The sequence below is a fragment of the Centruroides sculpturatus genome, unplaced genomic scaffold, assembly GCF_000671375.1.
Source record: "Centruroides sculpturatus isolate CEXI.00-Female unplaced genomic scaffold, Cexi_2.0 scaffold87, whole genome shotgun sequence".
NCBI classification, from domain to species: Eukaryota; Metazoa; Arthropoda; class Arachnida; order Scorpiones; family Buthidae; genus Centruroides; species Centruroides sculpturatus.
This window is the reverse complement of record NW_019384414.1, coordinates 725,417-748,885: the sequence shown is the minus strand read 5'-3', so window position 1 is coordinate 748,885 and position 23,469 is coordinate 725,417. Positions and strand designations below refer to the sequence as shown.

Genomic DNA, 23,469 nt, shown 5'->3' with positions numbered 1-23,469 from the left:
AATATATTTCATTTTATCTTTGTTGAAATTTCGTTTACATCGCTATTTTTAGACTGATAATGTTTTTGTTTAGATGTTATACTGAGAAAATGTCTTGTGTCAACAAGTATAAATTGCTATAATCTATTTAAAAAAATAAACAAACAAAAGAAATTTGATTTAATATTTCATACGATTAATGTCAAACAAAACACTATTACTAAAACTAAACAAAACATTGAAATAAGTAATTTTACTTCTACTGAAATTCAATTTACTTTAACAACGTACTGTTTAAAAATTTAAAGTATTAAAGAACTATTATATACTGGTATATATAGATAAAACATTTTAAATTACAGTCACAAGTAGCGCTAGTAAATGTAGGAGAGATAAAATTACAGAAAAGAATCGATTGTCAAGGTTATCGAATTATATGCAAACAAAATATACAAATTTAAAGTTTTTAATAATTGTCAATTAAAATTGGATTATTTTGTAAATGAAACAAAAGCTTTCTCACTGTACAATGATGAAAATAGTATAAGCTTATTTTTAAACTGCACAATAACAACAACAACAATACACTATATTAACAAGAAGACAAAACAGGAAATGCTTTGAACATTAAACGATTTAGCCAACACTTTTCATTTATTCATAAAACAGAATTTTTTTTTTGTATCATTGCCACAAAAGAAGTTTCATAATAATATGAGTCATTTAATAATTCATTCCTCTCAGCTTTATAAATAGTTTACTCTTACACTGAGCTTGGTTGAATAGCATAATAAAAGCATTAATAAAAATATTTTTTATTTTCAACGCACATTATTTAAAAAAAAACACAAAATTAATAAAAATTTGGCAGTGATAAATTGTAATGTTGAATTTGTTTTTTCTTTCCCAGTCTTTCGTTCTCTACTTTCTCTTCAAAACTTTTCTGTCATGAGATCAGTTCACTGGCAGTTTTACATTTTCGTAGACTTACAATTTTCATTGGTTAACTAAAACACACAGGTCCAACCTCAAAGCCGAAAGCTTGGTGAGGTAGTCCATAATCTACAGGTTGGAAATCCATCATGGGAAGCTGCGTAAGCCTTCCCGTCCTGATTTCAAATATTGTTTTGCTGTTTGCGCTCCGACTCTGGAAAGAGAATGGATTTTTAACAACTGCAAAATTTATTTAATTGCATTTAAAAAAAGATTAATACTTGCCTTGCAACCATCGTATAAAATGAGTGGACGATTAGATTTGCTGCTAAATTCTTGTCCGTTATCTCCTAACAGTTTAACAGCCATATCAAATGTTGAACTTTGTTGGTTGTACCATGCTACTGAATTGATACAGGTATATGTGAAATTTTGATATGCTTCTTTACTAAGAAGTCTTAAGAATGACAATTGAACAGGTCCAATTGTTTCATAAGTTATCTACAAAATTTTTAGGCTTGAATTACTTTTTGTAATGAGAAGAAATATACAGGGGATCAAAAAATCAGCTAACCATGTTTTGTGTTTTAGGTATACTTGTGAATGTGAATCGTAAACTGAATTTGTTAAAGCATTGTAATTTTTGTGTATTTAACAATTTTTATGACGTTTGTAAGTAATAAACTATTTGAATATGACAACCAATTGAGTCTTTACAATGGTTAACTGACTTTTGGGCCACCCTATAATTAATATTTACTTTACCTTAAAACCACCTCGTAGCATACTAAACCATTTGTCAGATTTTTCCTTTCTCCATGGTATATTTGGCATCTAAACATTAAGAAAATTATAATTAGAAATAATAATATTAATTGAAATTAAAATGGCATTATTATTAAGTTTTTACCACTGATGTATGTTTATCTGGAAAAACACAGGTTTGTCCTTGCCCAGTCATGTTGCAAAAAACTTCCACAGCATCATCTGGCATTCCGAGATTTGGATCAATCCAATACCAGCCTATAAAAAGTCATGTATTGAAGCAAAAATTAAATTAAAATTAAATTAATGTACCAAAAGTATACCATCTCCAAAATCAGGATGACCGTAGTATAAATCTCTACAAGATCGAACAGGATTTTCTTTAGTTCCGACAGGCTTCTTCATCCCCTCTAATTCTCGCCTCATTACATAAATATTAGCATACATATTAAGTAATTTGTTATTAAGTTCTTCAGTCTTTGGCTCGGATTCGTTCTTTTCTTTATCTTCAGAAACACTTCTTCTGTATCGGAATACATTTCCGTCACCATGTAGCAACATTTCAGGTGAAATTTGAGGACCTTCACCTGGTGGACCCTAATATAATATTTGTGTCAAAATCAATGTCATCTTTTTTAAAAGAATTTTTTAAAAACATTCTTACTGGTGGTCCTGGTGGTCCCTAAAATAAATAAAATTGCCATTAATATTGAAAAATGATATTAATAAAATCAAGTATTAATATTGTTAATATTTATTTAAATTTTATTATACTTACTACTGGTCCAAGATCTCCTTTAGGTCCATCTGGTCCCTAAAATTTTAAAATTATATAAATGAATATAAAATTTAAGATATATTTAGTCTATGATTCATAATACTCATAAGACTGAGTTCTTAGATCATTATTATTTATGCTTACAGTTGATCCTTTTGGTCCTGATGGTCCTTCCAAACCCTAAATAAAATATTTTAGAATTTTTAATTTGAAATATATACAAATATATATTATATCTTTTGCATTATATATGAATTTCATAGATTTACTACTTACTGCTAATCCCATAGGACCATCATTTCCTTTTGGTCCCTCCATTCCTCTTGGTCCCTGTGTTAAAGATAAATAATTTAAAGATGTTTTACGGTATGCAGAGTAGTAACAAAACAATTATAAAATTCTATAAAATCAACCTGGTCTCCTTTTGGGCCTAGTGGCCCTTGAATACCACGTTCTCCTTTCTCCCCCTTTTCTCCTGGATCACCTTTCCTTCCGGGACGACCCATTAATCCTCGATGTCCCTGAAATTATAGATAGATATAATTAATTTTATTTATTTATTTTTGATATATATTAAATCTTTATGATGATATACCTTTGGCCCTCTCCTTCCAATATCACCTTTATCGCCTTTTGCTCCAGCAGGACCCTACATTTTAGTAATAATTTGAATAAATTTTAATAGTATAACACACATACTGTATATAAAAGAAACTTACTAAAACTCCAGGTTGACCAGGAGGGCCACTTGGTCCAGGAAGGCCAACATCTCCCTAATAATAGAAACAATTCATAATTTACCATACTTTATTTACATAAGTTAAAAAAATTATAAATATGTTTAATAAGTAGTTACTTACAGCAGGACCTGGTGATCCCCTAACACCTGGGGGACCTGCTGGACCTGGTAAACCCTTAACAAAATCAAATTTTGATCATCTTTTCTTAATTAAATAGGTAAAATATTTTAATTTTTGTTATGAAGTAAAGCATTCTTACAGCAGGTCCAAGTGGACCTTGTTCTCCTGATGCACCAAGGGGTCCTCTATCTCCTTTTTCACCTGGTAATCCAGTTTCACCTTGTTTACCTGCAGGTCCTGGTGGACCCTAATAATTTATAATGTTCATTTTAAATAATTATGAATAATAGATATTTTTTTTTAATTTTAAATTTTGAAATTCTTACAGGTTTTCCTGGAGCACCTGCTAAACCCATTTTTCCAGCTTCACCTGCTGGTCCCTATGTAAAAAACTCAAGTTTAGAAACTTTTATTGAATTTTTACAGTATACTAAGTCTGGTTTTATTCTAAAACAAACTTACTGCAGGTCCTGGTTCACCTGGGCTTCCATCATTACCATCCAAACCTCTGTCTCCCTAACAAGTTGGAATCATTAGAAATTTTTCATGTATAATATTTAAAAATATGTTTTGTTATCCAAACCTTTGGTCCAGGAACACCAGCTTCACCCGGAGGACCTGGAAAACCTGGTACTCCCTGTAAAATATTTTGCTTATGTATTGAACTAACTTGCATTTTTTTTTCCACTTAAAACAATATAGTACTTACTGGAGAACCTTTTGCACCAGGAGGCCCATGTGGCCCTCTTGGTCCACCTATTCCTTGAATTCCTGGCTTCCCAGATTCACCCTTTGGACCTGGTGGTCCTCTTGGTCCCTAAAATGATTTGATAAAGAATATTAATAGCCATATCAAAAGTTATAAGAATAATACAATTAACCTACATGTTCTCCATCCTTTCCAGGAGGACCGGGTATGCCCGGTGGTCCACTTTCTCCTTTTGGTCCCTGTTTACCTTCAGGTCCAGGAGGTCCAGGTGCTCCTTCTCCTCCCTATAATATAAAATTTAGTTTCATTAATTTTAATATTTTAAAATTTCATTAAATTTTTAAACTCACTTTTGATCCTGGTGGTCCAGGTTCACCAGGTTGACCTGATGGACCTGGAGGTCCTGTTTTTCCACCATCTCCTTTTTCGCCTTTAGCACCTATAGTTCCAGGAAGCCCCTAAAAATTTAAATTATAGTTTAAAGTTAAATTTGAAAATTCAATTCTGCTGAAGCAGAATAGTTTTAATACCTGTAAACCAGCAGGGCCTGCAGGTCCTGGAGGACCAACTGGGCCATCTTCACCCTATTCAAAAAATCACATCATTAGCAAATTATTAATTAATATCTATTAGAGTGCTTTACATCTGACATAAATGATTAATAAAAATGGAAATAAAAAATTTTAATTTTTTTTCAGTTATTTAAATGATGGTTTTGATATAAAAAGTCTACACTTTTATCTTTGACCTCACATTTTTAGAGCCTCAAACATATGTCTACTGATCTATAATCTAGCCATGAAAGTAATAATAGCAAGGACTATGCTAATAAATATTGTTTACCAAGAAACACAGATGAAAATGGTTTTAGTATGAAAGTAGTTAAATGGTTGGAACAATGAAATTGGAAGTGTAATGGAAAATTGTGCATTGTGCTTGCATGGAAGAAAATCAACTGAAGAGGGAAATATTGTGATTTCCGAATTGTATCTGGGTAAAATAAAGTTGTTGATTGGTTAGAGATTATATTGCATGTGGATATGATAATTCCTAGAAAATTACAGTACTTTGACCATTTATATTGATATATTTACTGATAATCGGTCTTGATTCAGCACTTTGTTCAAAACTAGATTCTTAGGTCCTAGGATCCTAGACTATATAATATCAAGTGCTATGTGATACAGGTTTTACTTTGTATAAGCTTGCTATATATGAACAGTACCATGTGACCTAGGGCCATCTTTGTCTAGGGTCTCACACAACACAAAACTGCTACTGATTAAAGTATTAATAACAAAAATCAAAAACTGTCTTCTATGTTATAATCAAGATGTAAGGCAACATTCAACCAAATTAATGTTCTTTTTAGTTTGAATTTTGTAAATTCTATTTTACGTTTGTCATTAATTTTGTTGTAAATCTAACAATAGCCAATAAAGTGAGTTGGAAATGTTAGTTTTATTAAAGTGTTCATCTTTTCTCCTGGATTTTTGATTATTGTGATGATTTCTTACTTTTCATGCAGTTCTTTTGATTGTTTTTACATATAAACATTTAGTAATTCAACTACTTACATTGTTACAAAATAACTTTTCGTGTTATTTTGCAAGAACAAAAGTACTTTGTACTTGAAATATATATTAAATAGTCATTTTGATGACTCTTAATATAATTACAATGATCAGAAAACCATGTTCAATTTAATACTTTGTAAAGAGCTGCTTAAAACAAAGTCAAACACTTCAAAATCCTAATCAGAATTTTTATTTAATTGAGTTTTTATTCAAACATTTGTATTTGTTTTATTAGATGGAAGAAAGCTATTTTAGAATAAATAAAATTTATTGTATATTAGTACTTTATCATATTTCTTTTAATAAGAAAATAAATAAATATAATATAATATGAAAGAATGATTATGCATTGTACAAAATAATTATAGAGTTTTGTAATATCAGATTTATTTTACAGCAAATTCAGTATTGACAATTTGATTTGAATTCTTTAGTATGATGCTATTTATAAAGAATTTACAATCATCTCACTATAAATATTAGTAAGAATTTTGGGAATTCTAATTTTTTGTGTAATTTTTTAAATGTGGATGATGAGTTATAACTTAAGTTTCAAAAACAAAAAAATATTAAGAGAAATAAAATGTTGAAATAATTACAACTCAGAAAATTGACAATTCACTCTCAATTATTAAAATCATGATTCAGAATAATTGTGATTATTGTGATTCAAAACATGGATAAATTCTGGAGGTAAAGGAGACTTACAACCTTCCTTAACTAAAAATTTAAAATAAATGTAGGTAAGAGGAAACTTTCTAATAAATACTTAATGATTGTTCATATAATTTTCTAATAGTTAAATAAAGATAAATAAATCAAGCATACTTTATATGTGTATAGGTTTTATTAAATTTATTTAGAAAGGGATCATCTATAAATTATGTAATGCTATTTATATACTTTTCAAATACCATCCCACCCCACCCCACTGTAATGCTTTGTAACACTCACATATCCATCCCAAAATTATGTAACTCATATCCTCAATCAATCCCATAACTGTACTAAGAAATAATACACAGTATGGGGTATCAAACGTTACATTATTTTATTAATTACATGTATAATGTACAAACAGTATGGTATGTTATGCAACATTTCAGAAATAATTATGAATCATTCTGTTACATAACATTTTTGTAAACATCCCTCCCTTGTAACACATTGTAATGATTACTTGCATACACACCTACCCATATTTGCATACATAATTTTGGAAATCCCAAAAATAATTTTATGCACAAATTTATTCCTAATGCTTTTATTATAATGATACCTGGACATGCCACAGATTCAAAAAGTTGTTTGAAAACGATCTTCTGCAGGAAATAATTTAGCTACATCTGACAAAGAAACTCAAGTATGGTATATACTGTACTAGAATATGGATTAAAGTCTATATTTTTTAATATTGTCAGATATTAAATATACATTTAAGATTTTTTATTGTTAAACAGTATGATTATAAATGTGATAAAAATATAATTAAACATATATTCAAATTATAAAAAAGAATATTTAAACATTTTGTTTTATTATTTTAAATGAGTATAATTTTGATTTGTACATGGATATTTGTGTTGTTAAATTTTTATAGAACCTATTGTTTGTTTGGAGAAAATATACTACAGCTAAAGTCATTATTGGCATTTTAGTGATACAAAATTAATAACAAGTAAATTTTTTATATATATAATATAATATGTATATACCTTAGGACCTCTGGGACCTGATACTCCAATCATTCCTCTTTCTCCATCTGGTCCCTAAAAATGGTAAATATTTAGATAAACATAATAATAATTGAAAAGACTAAAAATATTAGTGTATGCTTACTGGAGGGCCAGGTTCTCCTCTTGGACCTTGTGATCCTGGAGGTCCATTTGGTCCCTGCAAATGGAAAAAATTAAGAATTTATTTAAATATTTAATTTCAATTGTAAAAATATGTTTTATTATTCACATTATGGTAAATGTCAAAGCTTTTTCATTTACATCAGCACAGTCTTATTTAAGACATTCTAATATTCTATATAATGCTATTTGAATATTTCGTTGCCATAGATTATTTAATTATAACTAGAATATATTTAACAATAATTAAGTGAATTAAAAATTGTTATAGAAAAAAAATAATTACTTACAGTATCACCTTTTGAGCCTTTGCTTCCTTTTTGACCAGCAGGGCCAGCATCACCCTAAATAGAATTTAATATAATGCTATTAAATTATGTTTACATCAACTATTATATTTAGCATTTAATTGCTATATATTAACTGTATAATGACTTTAAATTGCAAAATTCAGAATATTTATTATTAAGCAAATTTAATACTTTTTCTCATTAATTATTACTTAAATTAACTAACCTTATCGCCATCTTCTCCTGGTACTCCAACTGGTCCAGGAGGTCCAGGAATACCCTAAATACAAAAAAGTTTCAGTTCAAAGATTCTTATTTAAAATTGAATGATAAAATGTTTTTAATGAAACATACTCTTGCTCCTGGTGGACCATCTCTTCCGACTGGTCCAGGGAATCCAGAATCACCCTAAAATGTTAAATATGTAATTAGTAAATTATAAGTTATTGAATTTATTTATTTTTCAATTATGTAATTCTTATATTTAAGTGTAGTGTAATATCAAATCTAAAATTGTAAATTTTAAAAATAATTTTACAGATTACTGTATATAAAAAATTATAAAATATATTGTCTATATCAATAAATAGGAATTTATAATAATCATTTCTAAAGCTGAACAACCACTGGATTACATCAGGCTACTTTTCCGCAGTTATAATCGTGGAAACGTAGCCTGACGTAATCTGATAGTTGTTTGGCTTTACAAATTTATCAGGTTTTGTGAAGTTTTTTCGTAATCATTTCTGTTTTACATATGTATGGAGTTAGTGACAGTTCAGTTCTAGCCATGTTTTTGGGTGTAGTAGGTAGGTCTATCTTTTTACACCCTTATTATTGGCTGTGGAGATTCCCTATGCAAGATATACCAGAGAGTGACTGAGGAATGTAATCTAACTGAAATTCCAGGGAGGGAGGAAGGGAGGAGGTTATTAGCACACTAAACTATGGAAGAGACAAATGATTAAATGTAAGAAAAATCCAGTTTTATTTCATTTAATCATTTGTCTCATTTAATTTAAATGAGACAATTTAAATTTAAATTTTTTTAGCAAAAATAAATGCTAAATGTATCCTAAATAAAATGCTTACTAATATTATTTTTTACTTTTTAGTAAATTTATTATCTTTGAAATGAAATAATCTGAATAAGTAAAGCACATATAAAATAAAAATAATGATAAAAATAAATAATAAAATAACGGAAATATTAATAAAAGCATTAATTAATTAATGAAATTCAATTTTAGCATCCTTCTAACATTCTACACATACATGATTGCCTATGCTTCAAATGCACTGAATGGAGTACAGTGAAACTCCACTCTGAAACTCCTGCTCTTATTCAATACAAATGGAATAAATTTTCTATTATGATTGTATAAAATGCTATATTTTATCTCGATTATTTTGGTGTTGTTATATAGGATCTCAATCTATAATATTGAGTTTGATGGAAATTAGGAGTTTAGTTTGTGACAGCTTGCTTGACAATTTTTTACTAGCCAACAACAATTATTTATTGCAACATCATCACAATGCTGGGTTGCAATTTTTAATATTTTTAATTTAAAATATATGCTGTCCACCTGAAATTAGTAGTGTCTTGCCTCTGTACATCATACTTTTCCTTTAACAATAGAGTCATGTTGGTCATTTATCTAAGACCTTTCAGAGGAAATTTTTGAGTTATAACAACATGACTTCTGGTTTGCATTGGAAGTTCATATATAGTTAATCGGAGCCTCCTGCCTCTAATCTTTTCATATCTGGTCTTAGCTTTCGTCTTTAGCTCTGTTATTGAAATTAAGGAAAGACAGACGAATAGACAACAGTGGGAATTTATAGGTTACAATTTTTTCAAATTGCAGCTCAATTAGGTCATACAAATAGGGATCTTCTATATATCAATTTCAAGTTTATAAAATTTGTTTTATAGATTCTTAAATAAAATTTCATAAATGTTTTCAAGATATTAACTTATGAGAAAAGATTCTAAAATTATAATTTTTTAATTAGATTTGGTGTATTAAAAACACATTTGAAAGCAAACATTTTTATATACTGTATGTTAAATACAGATTTTTATTGTACATGAAAATACATTTTTATATTTAACTATTTCAAAATTAAATTTATATAATATATGCCATTTTTTAAAAATATAAAAGATAATTAAATTTTGGATTATTTTTTAAGATGAATTTTGGATCAAATTATAAGAGAAATTTTGGATAATATGATGGCAAATGTTCGTTCATAATTTTAGAGATACAGAATATCTATTTGTTTGCCATCAATAGCAAAAAATGCATGGAATCTCTCCAATTGGTCTCCAAATCAAGAATCCATTTCTTGAAATGATTTTTTAAGCATCTGGTGCATTGTGCTTTGAATAAAATGCACTCAAACAGTACAAAAGTAATGTAATTTTAAAGGCTTTCTATTAATTTATTGAATATAGTTAAAAGCAATTTGTTTACTATCTCATAACTGATAATATATAGAAAATAAAAAGTATATTCTAATATATTTTAAAAAAACTTACAATTCTATTTTGAAATTTATTACCCTTTTGGTATTTAATAATAAATATTTTAATAAGTGTAATAGCAAATAAAATTTACAGTACCTTATCTCCTTTAGGTCCTGGTGATCCCAATGGTCCTGGTGGTCCTTCACGACCCTATTAATTGCAAAATAATTTGTATATAAACACTGTGTTAAAACATTTTAAATACAGAAATTTAAAATTGTTATACCTTTTCACCTGATGGTCCTGGGTCTCCAGACATACCTATCATTCCTTTATCACCCTAAAAGAGAAAATTATTTTAAACTTTTAGAATAATATTTGAGATTTGCATTAAAATATACAATATACATATGAAGATTAATATTTTAAACTCACAGGTAGTCCAGGTGGACCTGGTGGTCCTAATTCACCTTTTAATCCAGGAATTCCCTATTAAAAAATTACCATATATAAAAATTTTATAATTATAAATAATACTAAAAATACTACCACTAAAAACATAACATGCTTTTATATTCTGTTAATAATTAAAATAAAATTAAATAAAATTTACCATAAGCATGTACTGGTAATTTAATTAAAAATTTTTAAGATGTAACTTAGATGTAATACTTACAGAAGGACCAGGAAGACCTCTTTCACCTGGAAATCCTGGAAGACCAGGAGGACCAGGAGTACCTGACTGACCTTGAGGACCTGATGGACCCTTTAAAATATTGAAAGAAGTTTTTATTATTTTATACTAGTTATATGAGTTATATTACTTTTCAAATATATCTATAATTTATATTATAGTATCTATATTGTACTTATATGTAAGTATATTATAGATTTATAATTTATAGATCTATAATATATTAATCAGTGACAGAACTACAATGGTGCAAAATGGTTAAGCTGAACCAGTGTCTGGAGTCAACAGAGGTCTGAACATATTAAGCAAAATGTCTACAGTCCATGATAAAAGTAATCGTCTTGATCATAGATTGGATAATTATTTTTCTCAGTCAAGGATTAAAGGTTTTTTTGAAATGTAAGGTCCTATCCTTTGCAGCAAGGTGGGGGAAGAGGAGAAGTTGCATTAGAATTTTGAACCACGGCCTGAAGTGAAATTATTTTGCTTTTAACAATAGTTTAAGATGATAATGAAGCTAGTTTGTTGTTAAGATAGATCAGATGAGTTAGATTTAATAATAATTATGTAAAAATGTTTTTAGATTCTCTTGAATCAAAATAAAACAGAATCAAATAAAATTACAGAAATGCTAGATAAAGTATAAGTCAACATTTATTAATGGTTAAAATGTTTCTCATTGGATTCTTTATGTATTAGATGCATTTAAATATGATTATGAGATGAGGAAGTCCTGAAAAATGTTTTATCTGTTAATAAATGTTGATTCCTATACTTTAAATAACATTTTTAGAATTTTCTTTGATTCTCCATGGAGTCAGTAGACTTACAAACTTATTAAGTAGAATATAACTTCATTTTTTATTTTAAACATAAAAATGCCAAATTATTTTAAACAGATTTGATACTATATGAAGACAAAAATTAGAAAATGTAAATGTACAATTAATATAAATGTTAATATAATAATAATTTATTTAAAATTTAATCCTATAAACTGTTCATTTCTTTTGACAGAACATTTGACATTTTTCAAAATCATTAGCAGATTTGCTTTCAGTTANATACTGTATTATCATACTGGTAATTCAAAACATACTTGTTTAAAAGTAAAATATTTCATTTTATATTATTAATACAGTAAAGACTTCCATGCTTTACTCTAAACAACATGATATGGTAGATAAAAATATTATCAAATCATCAAAAGCAGTTTGGACAGCAGGCAGATGGACAGATGGATGGATGATACTGGGAATGTGTAGGTCTGCAATTTGAAAATTGTTGCCCAATAAACTGCTTTATTGGAGTTTTATAACAGTATTTCTCAAGCACTTTCAGGTAACCAAGTCCATCTTACTCAATTTTTGTGTTTCCAGACACACAAGTAAATTAACTTGGTAGCTAAGTTACATAAATTTGTTGTTGTAATATTTGGTCATAATCTATCCCTATCTACCTCCTACTAAGAAAATTCTTTCATTCCTTTCATTCACTCAAATATGTGATATTTCAAACTCGCCATTCAAGAACTGCATTTTCACATCATCAAAAAATAATGATAGCCATATTAATATGAAAATTACTCATTTCACTCTCCTACAAACATTCCACCTTGCATCCATAAAGTCCTAAAAACTACACTTTATTAATAATATGACTCATTTATGAGCAGAGCTGTAGCCATGGGGCTATGAGGTGGCTAAGTCTCCTCAACTTAGTCAGCAATGCCTGTATGCAGTTTATTTAATGTTAATATAATAATAATATTTTTATAATTTAATCCTATAAACTGTTAATTTCTTTTGACAGAACATTTGACATTTTTCAAAATCATTAGCAGATTTGCTTTCAGTTAATAATAAATTAGTTATAATGTATCTAAAACTTCTGTAACGAATGTATTAGTGCCAAAGTATAGCCAACAGTATTCTTCACTATGGCCAATAGTATTCTTCACTATGGAAAATAATATTTGATGGCCAAAGTGGTTAAGGAATCAGCCTAATGTCCTAGAGTGCCTGTGATCAAATCTGGCTAAATCAACTTCCCAAGAATTTTTCATGGATAGTCTGTCATGAGTATGTTGGGCCCCATCCCTCACCATGTGGCTGCTGCCATTGTAGACCTGCCTGAACCCACAATGGGTGTGAAATAAAGAGACATTAAGAAAGTTCAGCCAGGCTCACAATGGACATGGGTGAACCCTCTTAGTGCCCGTACAGCAGAAAGAGTTAAAATGAAAATAATAATAATATTTAAAAATTATATTAACTGTAATCTATAAATCTATTTGAAAATTGAAAAAAATCTTCAAATATTGTTTTATTTTTTTTTTTAATTTTGAATTTAAATATCAAATTTATATACATACTGGTGGTCCTTCTTTTCCAGATGTTCCTGGTAATCCTGGTTCTCCTGGTACACCCTAAATATACAAAAATAATTGCTTTCTATTAATTGCTTAAGATTTATATAAGAAATTCAAAGGTATATTTTAAAATTTTCGAAAAAATTAACTTAAAACTTACTGGTGCACCAGGTGCTCCTACATCTCCTGATGGTCCTGGTTCTCCTGAAGGCCCCTTTAATGAACATCAAACAATTATTAATTTTAAAATAAAATATTTTAAAAAATCTGTATTTATAATTTTATGTTGTATAATAATACTTGTGGTCCAATAACTCCTGGTGGTCCTGGAGGCCCTAATGGTCCAGGTTCTCCCTAAAAATAATTGTGACATTAAACAAGCTGTACAATTACAGAAAACATTTTCATAGATTTTATTTATAAAACCAAATATATTTTTAAGCATAAATAAATATATATTGCTTATTTCTTTTACAAAATTAAATTACTTACAGGAGGTCCTCTTTCACCTGGCATTCCTTGTGGTCCATCTTTTCCTCTTGCACCCTAAAACATGTAATTTTACTTAATTACAATTAAGCTANAAACTTCTGTAACGAATGTATTAGTGCCAAAGTATAGCCAACAGTATTCTTCACTATGGAAAATAATATTTGATGGCCAAAGTAGTTAAGGAATCAGCCTAATGTCCTAGAGTCTACTTTCTTTAACATGTAAACTTAAGTTACTGTTACTTTTTTTTAACACTTGGACTGTAACTAATAGACATAGTGCTGGCTAGAAAAGAGAAAAATATTAGTCATAACTTTTTTAGTTTGTCCCTGTAGCCCTCTTATGATTTACTTCTGCTTACTGGACTGTTTATGAGCCATTTTCAAGCGTTTGGTAATGTTTCATAGTCTTTGCCATTAATTACAAAAATGATTACATACCCTTTCACCTTTATCTCCTTTGTCACCAGGTTTACCATAAGAACCTTTTTCTCCCTAAAAGATGTAACAAAATGAATAAATAACTTATATGTTATAGTCTTCTTTAAATCTACTTGTTCAAATTTCATCTTTAAGGATCAAATATTTGTAATTAATCATTTAAAACTTATTCTCTCATTAATTTTGTATGATGATAATTTGCATAATATCTATGATATTAATTGTTATTTTTTAAATTCAAGACTGAACAGAAGGATAATAGAAAGTAGAAAACTTACTAGAATTAATATAGAAGATACATATTATCATAAATAATATGCAATGCTAATTTATATATTACTTTTTAAAAGAATAGTATATGTACAGATATATAGAAAAAAAATTAAAGCATGATTCAATTATCTTCTTTTCTTCCTTCTGTTTTTCCTTCTCAATTTAACTGAGAGGGATAATCAGAAAAGGCAGGAAAAAAAGCTAATTTAGGCAGAGAAGAGAAAGATTCAAGTTAATAATTGAATATTACCTTTGGTCCTAGGGCTCCTGGATAACCTGGAAAGCCTGGGATACCAGGTTTTCCCTAAAACAAATATGATTATAAAGAAGATTTATAAAATTGATTGCACATGGTAATAATGGTAATAATAAAATATGAAAAAAATTAAAATTTTTAATTACCTTCTCTCCAGGAGGACCAGGTGGCCCCATTTCTCCTCTAGGACCTTCAAATCCCTGAGAATAATATATCACATAAGTAATTTTATGACACTTAGTTTTATACATTTATAATTGTAATTAAATATCATAAAATTTTCATAATACTTTTCTTAGAGCTTGTTTGTAAGCTCTAAGAAAACAATAGCTAATATATTAGAAAATTCATCAAAAGCCAAAAAATGAGATTTTAGAAAGTTTACTTTTGGTCCTTCAGGTCCTTCTATTCCTGGTGGTCCATCTATTCCGTGATGCCCAGTGTCTCCTTTTGGACCCTGATCACCTTTTTCACCGTTGGGTCCTCTTGAACCTTTATCACCCTTATCTCCTGAATGCCCTCTTAATCCTTGATCTCCCTGAAAAAGCAAAAGTAATTGACTACAAGAATTTCATGTGGCTTAAATATAAAATTTAATAAATGTACAAAATATTCTAATCCATTTAATTTTAAACTATAAAATTTTTAAAGTTTTATTAATGTTGTAAAATGTGTTTTTTATCTTCAGTTATATTTAATTACTGTTCTAATTTAACACATAATAAATATTTGTATAAATGAAATTTTATATATTTAAATAAATTATTTTGGATTTTTTTATATACAAAAATCCCATGTTAAACATGCATTAAATAATTCAGTTAAGTTACCACAGTGGCTAGTACCTCATCTTCATAACTGTACAATATGCAAAATGGTGCAGTTAAAAAATATTAACTCATAACCAACCAATATGGAAATGAAATATTAATTCTGAACTACTGTTAAAAAGTTATAAACTTCCAAAAATACAAATAAATAAATAATAGTTATGACACTAGTAAATACAATCCATACATGATATAAATCTATGTTCTGCAGCATTTTGCATTAAAGTTTTGAAATTTAAGCATTATCTTAAATTGTGAATTATATCAATACATTCTCACAAACACATTCTTAAATAATACTGCAAAGTTTAAACATAAATTATTTTATTTTCATTGTATTGTTTATTTCATAAATTATAATTAAATTAATGGCAAATTTTCATGAAAATTACTGGTAATCATTAATTACAATTATATTAATTTTTTTCTACATATAAAAGATGATAATTTTCTATACTATGATAATTTCTTCAGTTGAAAAAGCATGCACGAGTAGCAATTTAGAATGCATTATAGAACAATAAATTTTAGAACAATAAAAATATTATTTTGAAATGATACCTTAACACCTCTCTGACCAGGAAATCCCATAGTACCTTGTGGACCAGGAGAACCCTTTGGAAAAAGTGAAAACATATGAAAATAATTATTGCAATAGAAATAGGTTATGGATTTTGTTATTACTTACAGGGTCTCCTTTGGCACCTGGGACACCAGCATTTCCAGGATGACCCTAATTTGATGAAAAAGATGGCAATACAAAAATACCAACATAAATGAAATCTGTTGCTATAGTTTTACTTCATAGATTTTGTAAAAACTGTATTCTCAAATTAAAATATAACTTAAAAATTAACAATATTCTATCTTTAAATTTATCACTTTCTCATAAATTTTTATATAAAACTAATCACGGTTTAGATTATAAACTCACAGAGAAACAGAAATCAGGTTCTTACAGGCAACCCATCAGCTCCAGGTAAACCAGGTAATCCGGGCTTCCCTCTTGGTCCCTGTGAAAATAATTACTTTGAAATTTTATCACATACATATATAAATAACTTAATAATCTTTTTAGTATAAATATCAAGAGAAAAATATTAACATACAGCTGGACCTTGTGGTCCTGGTGATCCCTGAGGTCCTGGTGGTCCCTAGTAATTAATATATATTATTTTTAATATGAAAATTACTTTTAATTTTTATAAAAATTTAAAATAATTTAAATATATTAATTGATATAAGCATACCACTGGTCCAACTGGCCCTGTTTGTCCTGGTTGACCCGGTTGGCCTGCTGGACCCTACATAAAAAAATTTTAATCATTTACTATAAAATACTTTTAAAATACATTTTTATATTTAATAAATGATCTGTAATCAATATATTTTTTTAAAATTATTATTATTATAATCTTCTAACTTCAGCAGACTAATTAAACACTGTGATAATGGGAGAACATATTTTTATATAAAAATATATAAATAAATGATTCAGTGCTCCTCTTTATATATGCCACTGAAGAAAATATTGATTTTTTTTTATTGTTAATATATTTTCATGGTAAAAAATTTAATAAATCAAACACTATTGATTTTAGATCATTCAAAACAATTATAATAATAAATAATTTAAATATTTTCTGACTTACCTCATTTCCTTTTGGTCCTGGAGAGCCTTCAGAACCTGGTATGCCCTTTATAAATAATAATAATTTAAAATATTATATATTAATCTTTTAAAGAAATAAAATAACAATAATATTTGAGGAATTTAATATTCAAATCATAATTGATATAATATTAATTTTTTGCATTAATACCTACAGGAGGTCCTGGAAGGCCAGGAAATCCTCTTGCACCAGGAAAACCTCGTGGTCCCTAAAATAATAAAATTCTTTAAATGAAATACAGTCATTCATTTTAATTCAAAATGTATCAATTTTAAAATGTACCATGTCTCCAGGTAGGCCCTGCAGGCCAGGAGGACCTTCATCTCCCTAAAATAAATTACAATATATATTTATGATGTGTATATGAAGTTAAATATTTTAAATATTAACTAACTTGTAAGTAAAAAATGTTCTACATTTTTAAATTAATGATTAATTACCTGAGGTCCGTCATGCCCTGGTAATCCACTTTCACCCGGTGATCCAACAAATCCCTTTTTTAAAATTAAAAAAATAATTTTAAAAAATCATTTACAAAATATATATTTACATTTACTTTATAAATTACGTACTTTAAAAGGTTTTATCAAATTATAATAATAAGAAAAATTAACAATTAAAGAATTTAAAAATTCTTACTCTTTCTCCTTTTTCACCAGGTAAACCTGGAAGCCCTGGTAAACCAATTTCACCCTATAATTTATCAATATCAAATTTTTACATATAGATAATAAGTAAACAATTTAAATCTTTTAATAAATTTTATATTTTACCTTCAGTCCAATAGGACCTGGTGAACCTCTTTCTCCATCTTTACCACTTTGTCCCTAGTTAAGATAAACAATGATAATGTCAAAAATTAATAAAGCGTTCTAAAATAATAAAAATAAAGTCAGATAATCATCAAAGTAAAAATCATTTACTCTTCTTCCTGGTCTTCCATTTAAACCCATCATTCCTCTTAATCCTCTTGGCCCCTAAAATATTAAAATAAATAATATATTTATTATAATTACAAATTAAAAATACATAATTTTTATATTAAAAAATTATAATAAATTTATAATATTTAATGAAGCATCATAAGAACACATTATTTAACATAATATTTTAACTCAAGCATTAGAACATTATGAGTTAAAGTATTTAACTCAATATTCTAAAATGTTTGTAAATATAATGCTGGAGCTTTATTTGCCACTGATTAATCAGTAGTATTTTGAGTTGTTCTAATATAATCTTTCATTATAAGACATGATGATAGGCTTTCTGCAACAATATATATAGTGAGAAGCCTAGAGAGGCAGTTGTCCCTTCTGAAATTTGTTTTATTGTTTCATTTTTCTTCTTTTATTTATTTATTTTTTTGAATAACAATTTTATATAGCAATGATATTTTTGTAAGAAAACTTATTTTAATAGTGTCATTATGATGAAGTAACTATAATCTGTGCACAAATAGATAGTCCTATACTTAATAATGCCATACAATATGTCACTTTCATGTGCAAGTCCTTTTTTTTTTGAATTAGTGCAAAGATACCATGAATTCCTAGTTTTTGATCACCAGTAAAACTTCTTTGAATTGAGTTTAGATGGTATGAACATCTTGTAGCATTGTTATATATTAGTCCATACAAATTTATTTTTCACTGGATGAGAAACTCACCATCTTCACACATGTTTGATTTTGCAGTACTATAAATTTATTTAACTATATAATGTCAGTGTTAATATTTGACCTGTTGGAGCTCACAATTTTACTTTTTCATTGTAATGTTTTGTGTCATTTTTTCCATTTCATAATTAAAATCAGGAATGTAATTAAGTATGTCTTTTGGCACTCCTTGGACAATAGCACTTGCAAGCAGGTGAATACTCTGCATGCCTGCTTATAGTGGCTCTGCCTCTAGTTCTTTAAGTTGTATACAAACTGTATTATTTCAAAGACACTATATTTTACAGGATAGTTGGAATTTTCATTTGTTATACAAGTTTATTATTCAGTTTGATGAAGATAAATGAAGCTAGATGAAATGAACCCTTGTTTAAGAAATATTATTTTAGTAAATCAATTGGTTGCTTATTTGATCTAAATCAGTAGTGAGCAACCTTTTCTGGATGAGGGCCACTTTGTAGGCTTCTGGCACGCCACATACATTTTTTTTTAATGAAGTTGCAAGCTTTAAGCTTGCTAAGTACCAATATACTTCATAACTGCCAGTACACTAGGTACTAAAATAATATATTCTGATGATATGATAACTAGTAATATATAGTTTATTCTCATTTTTTACTGGTCTAGTTTAGTATGAATGTTCTTTGTCATGAATATCAGCCTAATTAGGGTTGGATAATGAATGGCAGAAGACAAGAAAACATGAAAATACTGTAAAATTATGTTGTCAAAGATCTGGGGTCATATATTAAGATCTTGTGAGCTACATGTGTCTTTGGAGCTGTGAGTTGCAGTGCCGGCTCGAGACAAGTTTTAGGATGGAGCGAGATCCTATTATGGCGCCCCCTTGGTTGCCCCTAATTTATACCCTTTAATTTTCTTTACCACTGAGGCACCCCCTGGGACTTAGCGCCTGGAGCGGCTGCTCCGTTCGCCCTATGGTAGGGCTGGCTCTGGTGAGTTGCTTATGACTGATATAAATTGTATACAGTATACATTGCCTGAGACAAAATCTTTCAGGTCCTCTGATATTGCTGACAAATATCCCCTCTTCTAGATAGTCTCTCCATAATGAATGTGATAATAAATAATTTACTGAGTGATCAGAATAAAACTTACTTCTTCTCCATGTTCACCAGTTTCTCCTTTGGGACCTTGCAGTCCTGGTGGACCCTAAATTAATATATAGTATTTTAAATTCTCTTAAATATTTATATATATTTGTGTAGTTAAAAAGTAAGAAATATAAAAGAGCTGAATTTTTTAAATAAATTATTGAATCAGTAAACTCAAACATAATTACTTTCATGTAAATATATAAAGGAGTGAAATTATTGGAATTTTTCATATTGAGGTTTCGTATATTTATATTTAACTAATTTTTCATTTCCCAATTGAAATTAATTCAATAGATTAATAAATTAAAAATAATTAAGAAATAACTTACAATATTTATTCCAGATCAATTTATTATTAATTCTAATTGTTCTAATTCTAATCACACTGTCAGAACAATTGGAACATCACTTATATTAAGCCAGACACACCAAAAATTATACTCTCAATATACCATTATGACATCAGCCCATTTCCATAATGGCCTACATGTGGCTGAATGGATAAAACCACTGAACAATAGTGGGTTCACATAGAGTTACCCTAGTATTCTTCATGTGTCTTACTCCTAAATAGGGGTCAGTTTCCCATGAAATGGCTCCCTTGGAGATATTCTCTTTTGCAGATTGTTCATTTGGTGTGTACTGTATCCCAAAAAAAACCACCTCCACATCCTTCTGTTTCCACAGTTTAAGTCATTTTTCCTAGAGCTTTTCAATCTTTATGAATATTTAAAAATATGATTTTACATGCAAAAACTATCAAAAACAGTTTGTATTCAGGCCTATAGCCAAAATTTTCTTTTGGTAAGCTTATTTCTCAAATTTAATAGTTGACAGAAGAAGGCTGAAGCTAACTGCCTCAGTCATTTTGCTACTGGCAGTAGGCTTCTATTAAAATTCAGAGAGGAGAGCTCCACGAGCCCCTCCCTGTCTACATAGCTGGCTGTAATAAAGAGATACTTAATCATACATTCTTTTGACACAAATTGTTCAGTTCATCTTTTGATGTTAAAGATGAAATGAACTTAAAGATAGATTATGCTAAGCCAAAAATGCTTGGCAAATTGGAATAATAAGTGAGGTAAACTCTAAAAAAATGTAGTTAATAAAGATTTTGTTTAATAGTAGAGTTAATTTTGTTTAAAGTGTTCAATTACTACCTAATTTTTTTGTTTTTTCTATTTCTACTTTTTATGTTTTATCCAATTTTATCTGAAACAAATGCATTATTTTTGAGTTTACTAATCCAAAAATAATTTATAATAAAATTCTCATTTTCATCAACCTTCTTGAGTTTGAATAGTTTTGAAAGTATAAACAATAATTTAAACAAAAAATTTTAATATTTAGTAATCAAAATTAAAAAACATATACATACCACTGGACCAGACAAACCAGTTAAGCCCATTGGTCCTGGTGGTCCTCTCATTGCTAACTAAAAATTAAATTACTATGAATTTTAAATTTGTATTCTTCTTTGATAGTTTTTTATTCTCAAGTATAAAATAAAATAATTTACCATATGCTGACTTAACATCTGTCTTAAACCCTCTGTGCTATCTGGTCCTTTAGAATCACCTTGTGGTTGAATCTATTATAAAACAAAAGACTAAATTACTATTTTAAAATATTTTTATCAATTCTAAAAATAATAACAAGAAATTTTAACCTACAGGAATCATGAATATGTGACCAGGAGGTCCTGGAGGTCCATCTGTACCAGAAAGACCATCTCTTCCATCATCTCCCTACAAGAAAAAAATGCAATTAAAATCACATAAGATAGAATAGCATTATTATAGCTATGTATAATTTTTAATAATATTTACCTTTTCACCTTTAGGACCAGGTGGACCAGGTGGACCTTGGTAACCTCGAGGTCCAGCAGGACCCTTAAAGAGAGAAAAATCTTGTTTGTATTGTTTTTGTATTGAGACAAGGTTATCATAATAAAATTAAAATTACCTGAATATAATAATAATGATAACCTGGAGGTAGTGGACCTTCACCAGATAGACTACTATCCTGTAAGTATAACAGAATTTTTATTCAGTTATATAAACAAAAATATGATTTTACATATTAAAATATTAATTTATACATCTGATATATCTGTACACCATTGATTTAACATAAATCAAACACATAACATTCACTTCATTATCTATTGTCATGTGATAAATATATTAACTCACTGTATTATTATAATAAGAATTGCCATCAGGATAAATTCCATTATCATCTCTATCTGTTATTGGAGGATCTCCAGTCACAGGTTCTGGAAAAATTGGAAAGACAGTATCTTCAGGAGGACCTGTTGCATAAGGCAAAGGAACATCACAGTTTGGCATATATTCCGTACACTGTTCGTAAGCCGCTTCAGGTGTTGGAATGATTTGCAGTTGCTGAATATCTCCCTACAGTTTTAAATAAAAATTTAGTTTAATAAATTATGAAGCAAAAAAATTTATCTGTCATCTTTATTTAAATTTTTACCATTTACCTCATAATTTTCTTTCCCAAAAAGTTTCTGACCAATTAATACATATCCTGTAGCATCTATATACACTTCTTCATCCCTTTGTAACATAGCATTTTGCGGTTGTTGGCAATCACATATCATAGTCACAGAATCACCTTTCACACTCAAACCTAACCTATGCCACCTGGCATAAGTAAGTTAATTTCCATTAATATCATTGTTTATAATATAACAGAAAGGGTGGCCCAAAATTCAGATTACTGTCTTTTTATAAGCAAATCAGCAAAGTTAAAGTTCATAAGTAATGAAATATTCAAATAAGACAGTAATTTAGTCTCAGTAACTGATTTTTGGACCACCCTGTATTAAAAAAAATAGTTGTTTTTGATCATTTAATTCATTCGAAACAGTTTTATATTCTGATAAGCATGTCTTATTCTTAAAAGGAAAAAAATTTTAAAAAAATGAATTCTTGTTAGAAATATAAATTGAAAGAAATTACAGATGGTAGAAAATCTTTCAAGGCTACATTTGATTAATGATTCTTTACTATATAAAAAACACTGCCATTCAAAGATGAAGCAGAAAAAAACCAAATATATTAGATACACCCTAGATCAATGTTAATTACTTTGATTAACAGGAAACTTATTCTATATCTGTGTTAACATGATTTAAAAAAATGATTAATTTACTTAAAAATCTTCAGTTTTAGATTTTTATCAATTTATTTGTAATTTAAGTAAACTGATTTAAGTAAAGAATAAATAATATGGGTGGTCTAGAGTAATTCGTCTTATTAAAATTGTCAAAAAAAAAAGGTTTTTTTTGAAGAGACAAAGATCGATCAAATTTCCAAATGTCATGATCGATCATCATCAAAGGACGTTCTTAAGTGTTTATTCCACTTTAATTTTAATATATAATATATATATATAT

General features: G+C 28.3%; 2 protein-coding genes across 2 annotated transcripts; both read right to left on the bottom strand.

The window, feature by feature from the left end:
• Positions 1-458: 458 nt before the first annotated feature.
• On the bottom strand, positions 459-23,026 carry LOC111619134 (collagen alpha-1(I) chain-like). Its single transcript, XM_023360802.1, has 48 exons — positions 22,552-23,026; positions 22,244-22,465; positions 22,014-22,073; positions 21,878-21,940; positions 21,722-21,796; positions 21,568-21,639; positions 21,427-21,483; positions 20,050-20,103; positions 18,176-18,229; positions 18,026-18,079; positions 17,892-17,945; positions 17,693-17,746; positions 17,535-17,579; positions 17,407-17,460; positions 13,781-13,834; positions 13,589-13,642; positions 13,449-13,502; positions 13,292-13,345; positions 10,900-10,989; positions 10,659-10,712; positions 10,510-10,563; positions 10,380-10,433; positions 8,102-8,155; positions 7,974-8,027; positions 7,748-7,801; positions 7,441-7,494; positions 7,317-7,370; positions 4,555-4,608; positions 4,375-4,482; positions 4,201-4,308; positions 4,025-4,132; positions 3,899-3,952; positions 3,778-3,831; positions 3,642-3,695; positions 3,455-3,562; positions 3,316-3,369; positions 3,175-3,228; positions 3,051-3,104; positions 2,869-2,976; positions 2,732-2,785; positions 2,600-2,635; positions 2,456-2,491; positions 2,342-2,359; positions 2,001-2,274; positions 1,823-1,935; positions 1,678-1,746; positions 1,198-1,413; positions 459-1,126 (listed from the first exon to the last, which is right to left on the bottom strand). Exons 1-48 carry the CDS (start codon positions 22,669-22,671, stop codon positions 983-985), a joined length of 3,654 nt encoding a protein of 1,217 aa, XP_023216570.1. The 5' UTR covers positions 22,672-23,026; the 3' UTR covers positions 459-982.
• LOC111619136 (collagen alpha-1(XI) chain-like) lies at positions 13,903-16,547 on the bottom strand. Its single transcript, XM_023360807.1, has 7 exons — positions 16,514-16,547; positions 16,268-16,312; positions 16,141-16,194; positions 15,135-15,287; positions 14,896-14,949; positions 14,744-14,797; positions 13,903-14,274 (listed from the first exon to the last, which is right to left on the bottom strand). Exons 3-7 carry the CDS (start codon positions 16,168-16,170, stop codon positions 14,197-14,199), a joined length of 369 nt encoding a protein of 122 aa, XP_023216575.1. The 5' UTR covers positions 16,171-16,194; positions 16,268-16,312; positions 16,514-16,547; the 3' UTR covers positions 13,903-14,196.
• Positions 23,027-23,469: the final 443 nt, after the last annotated feature.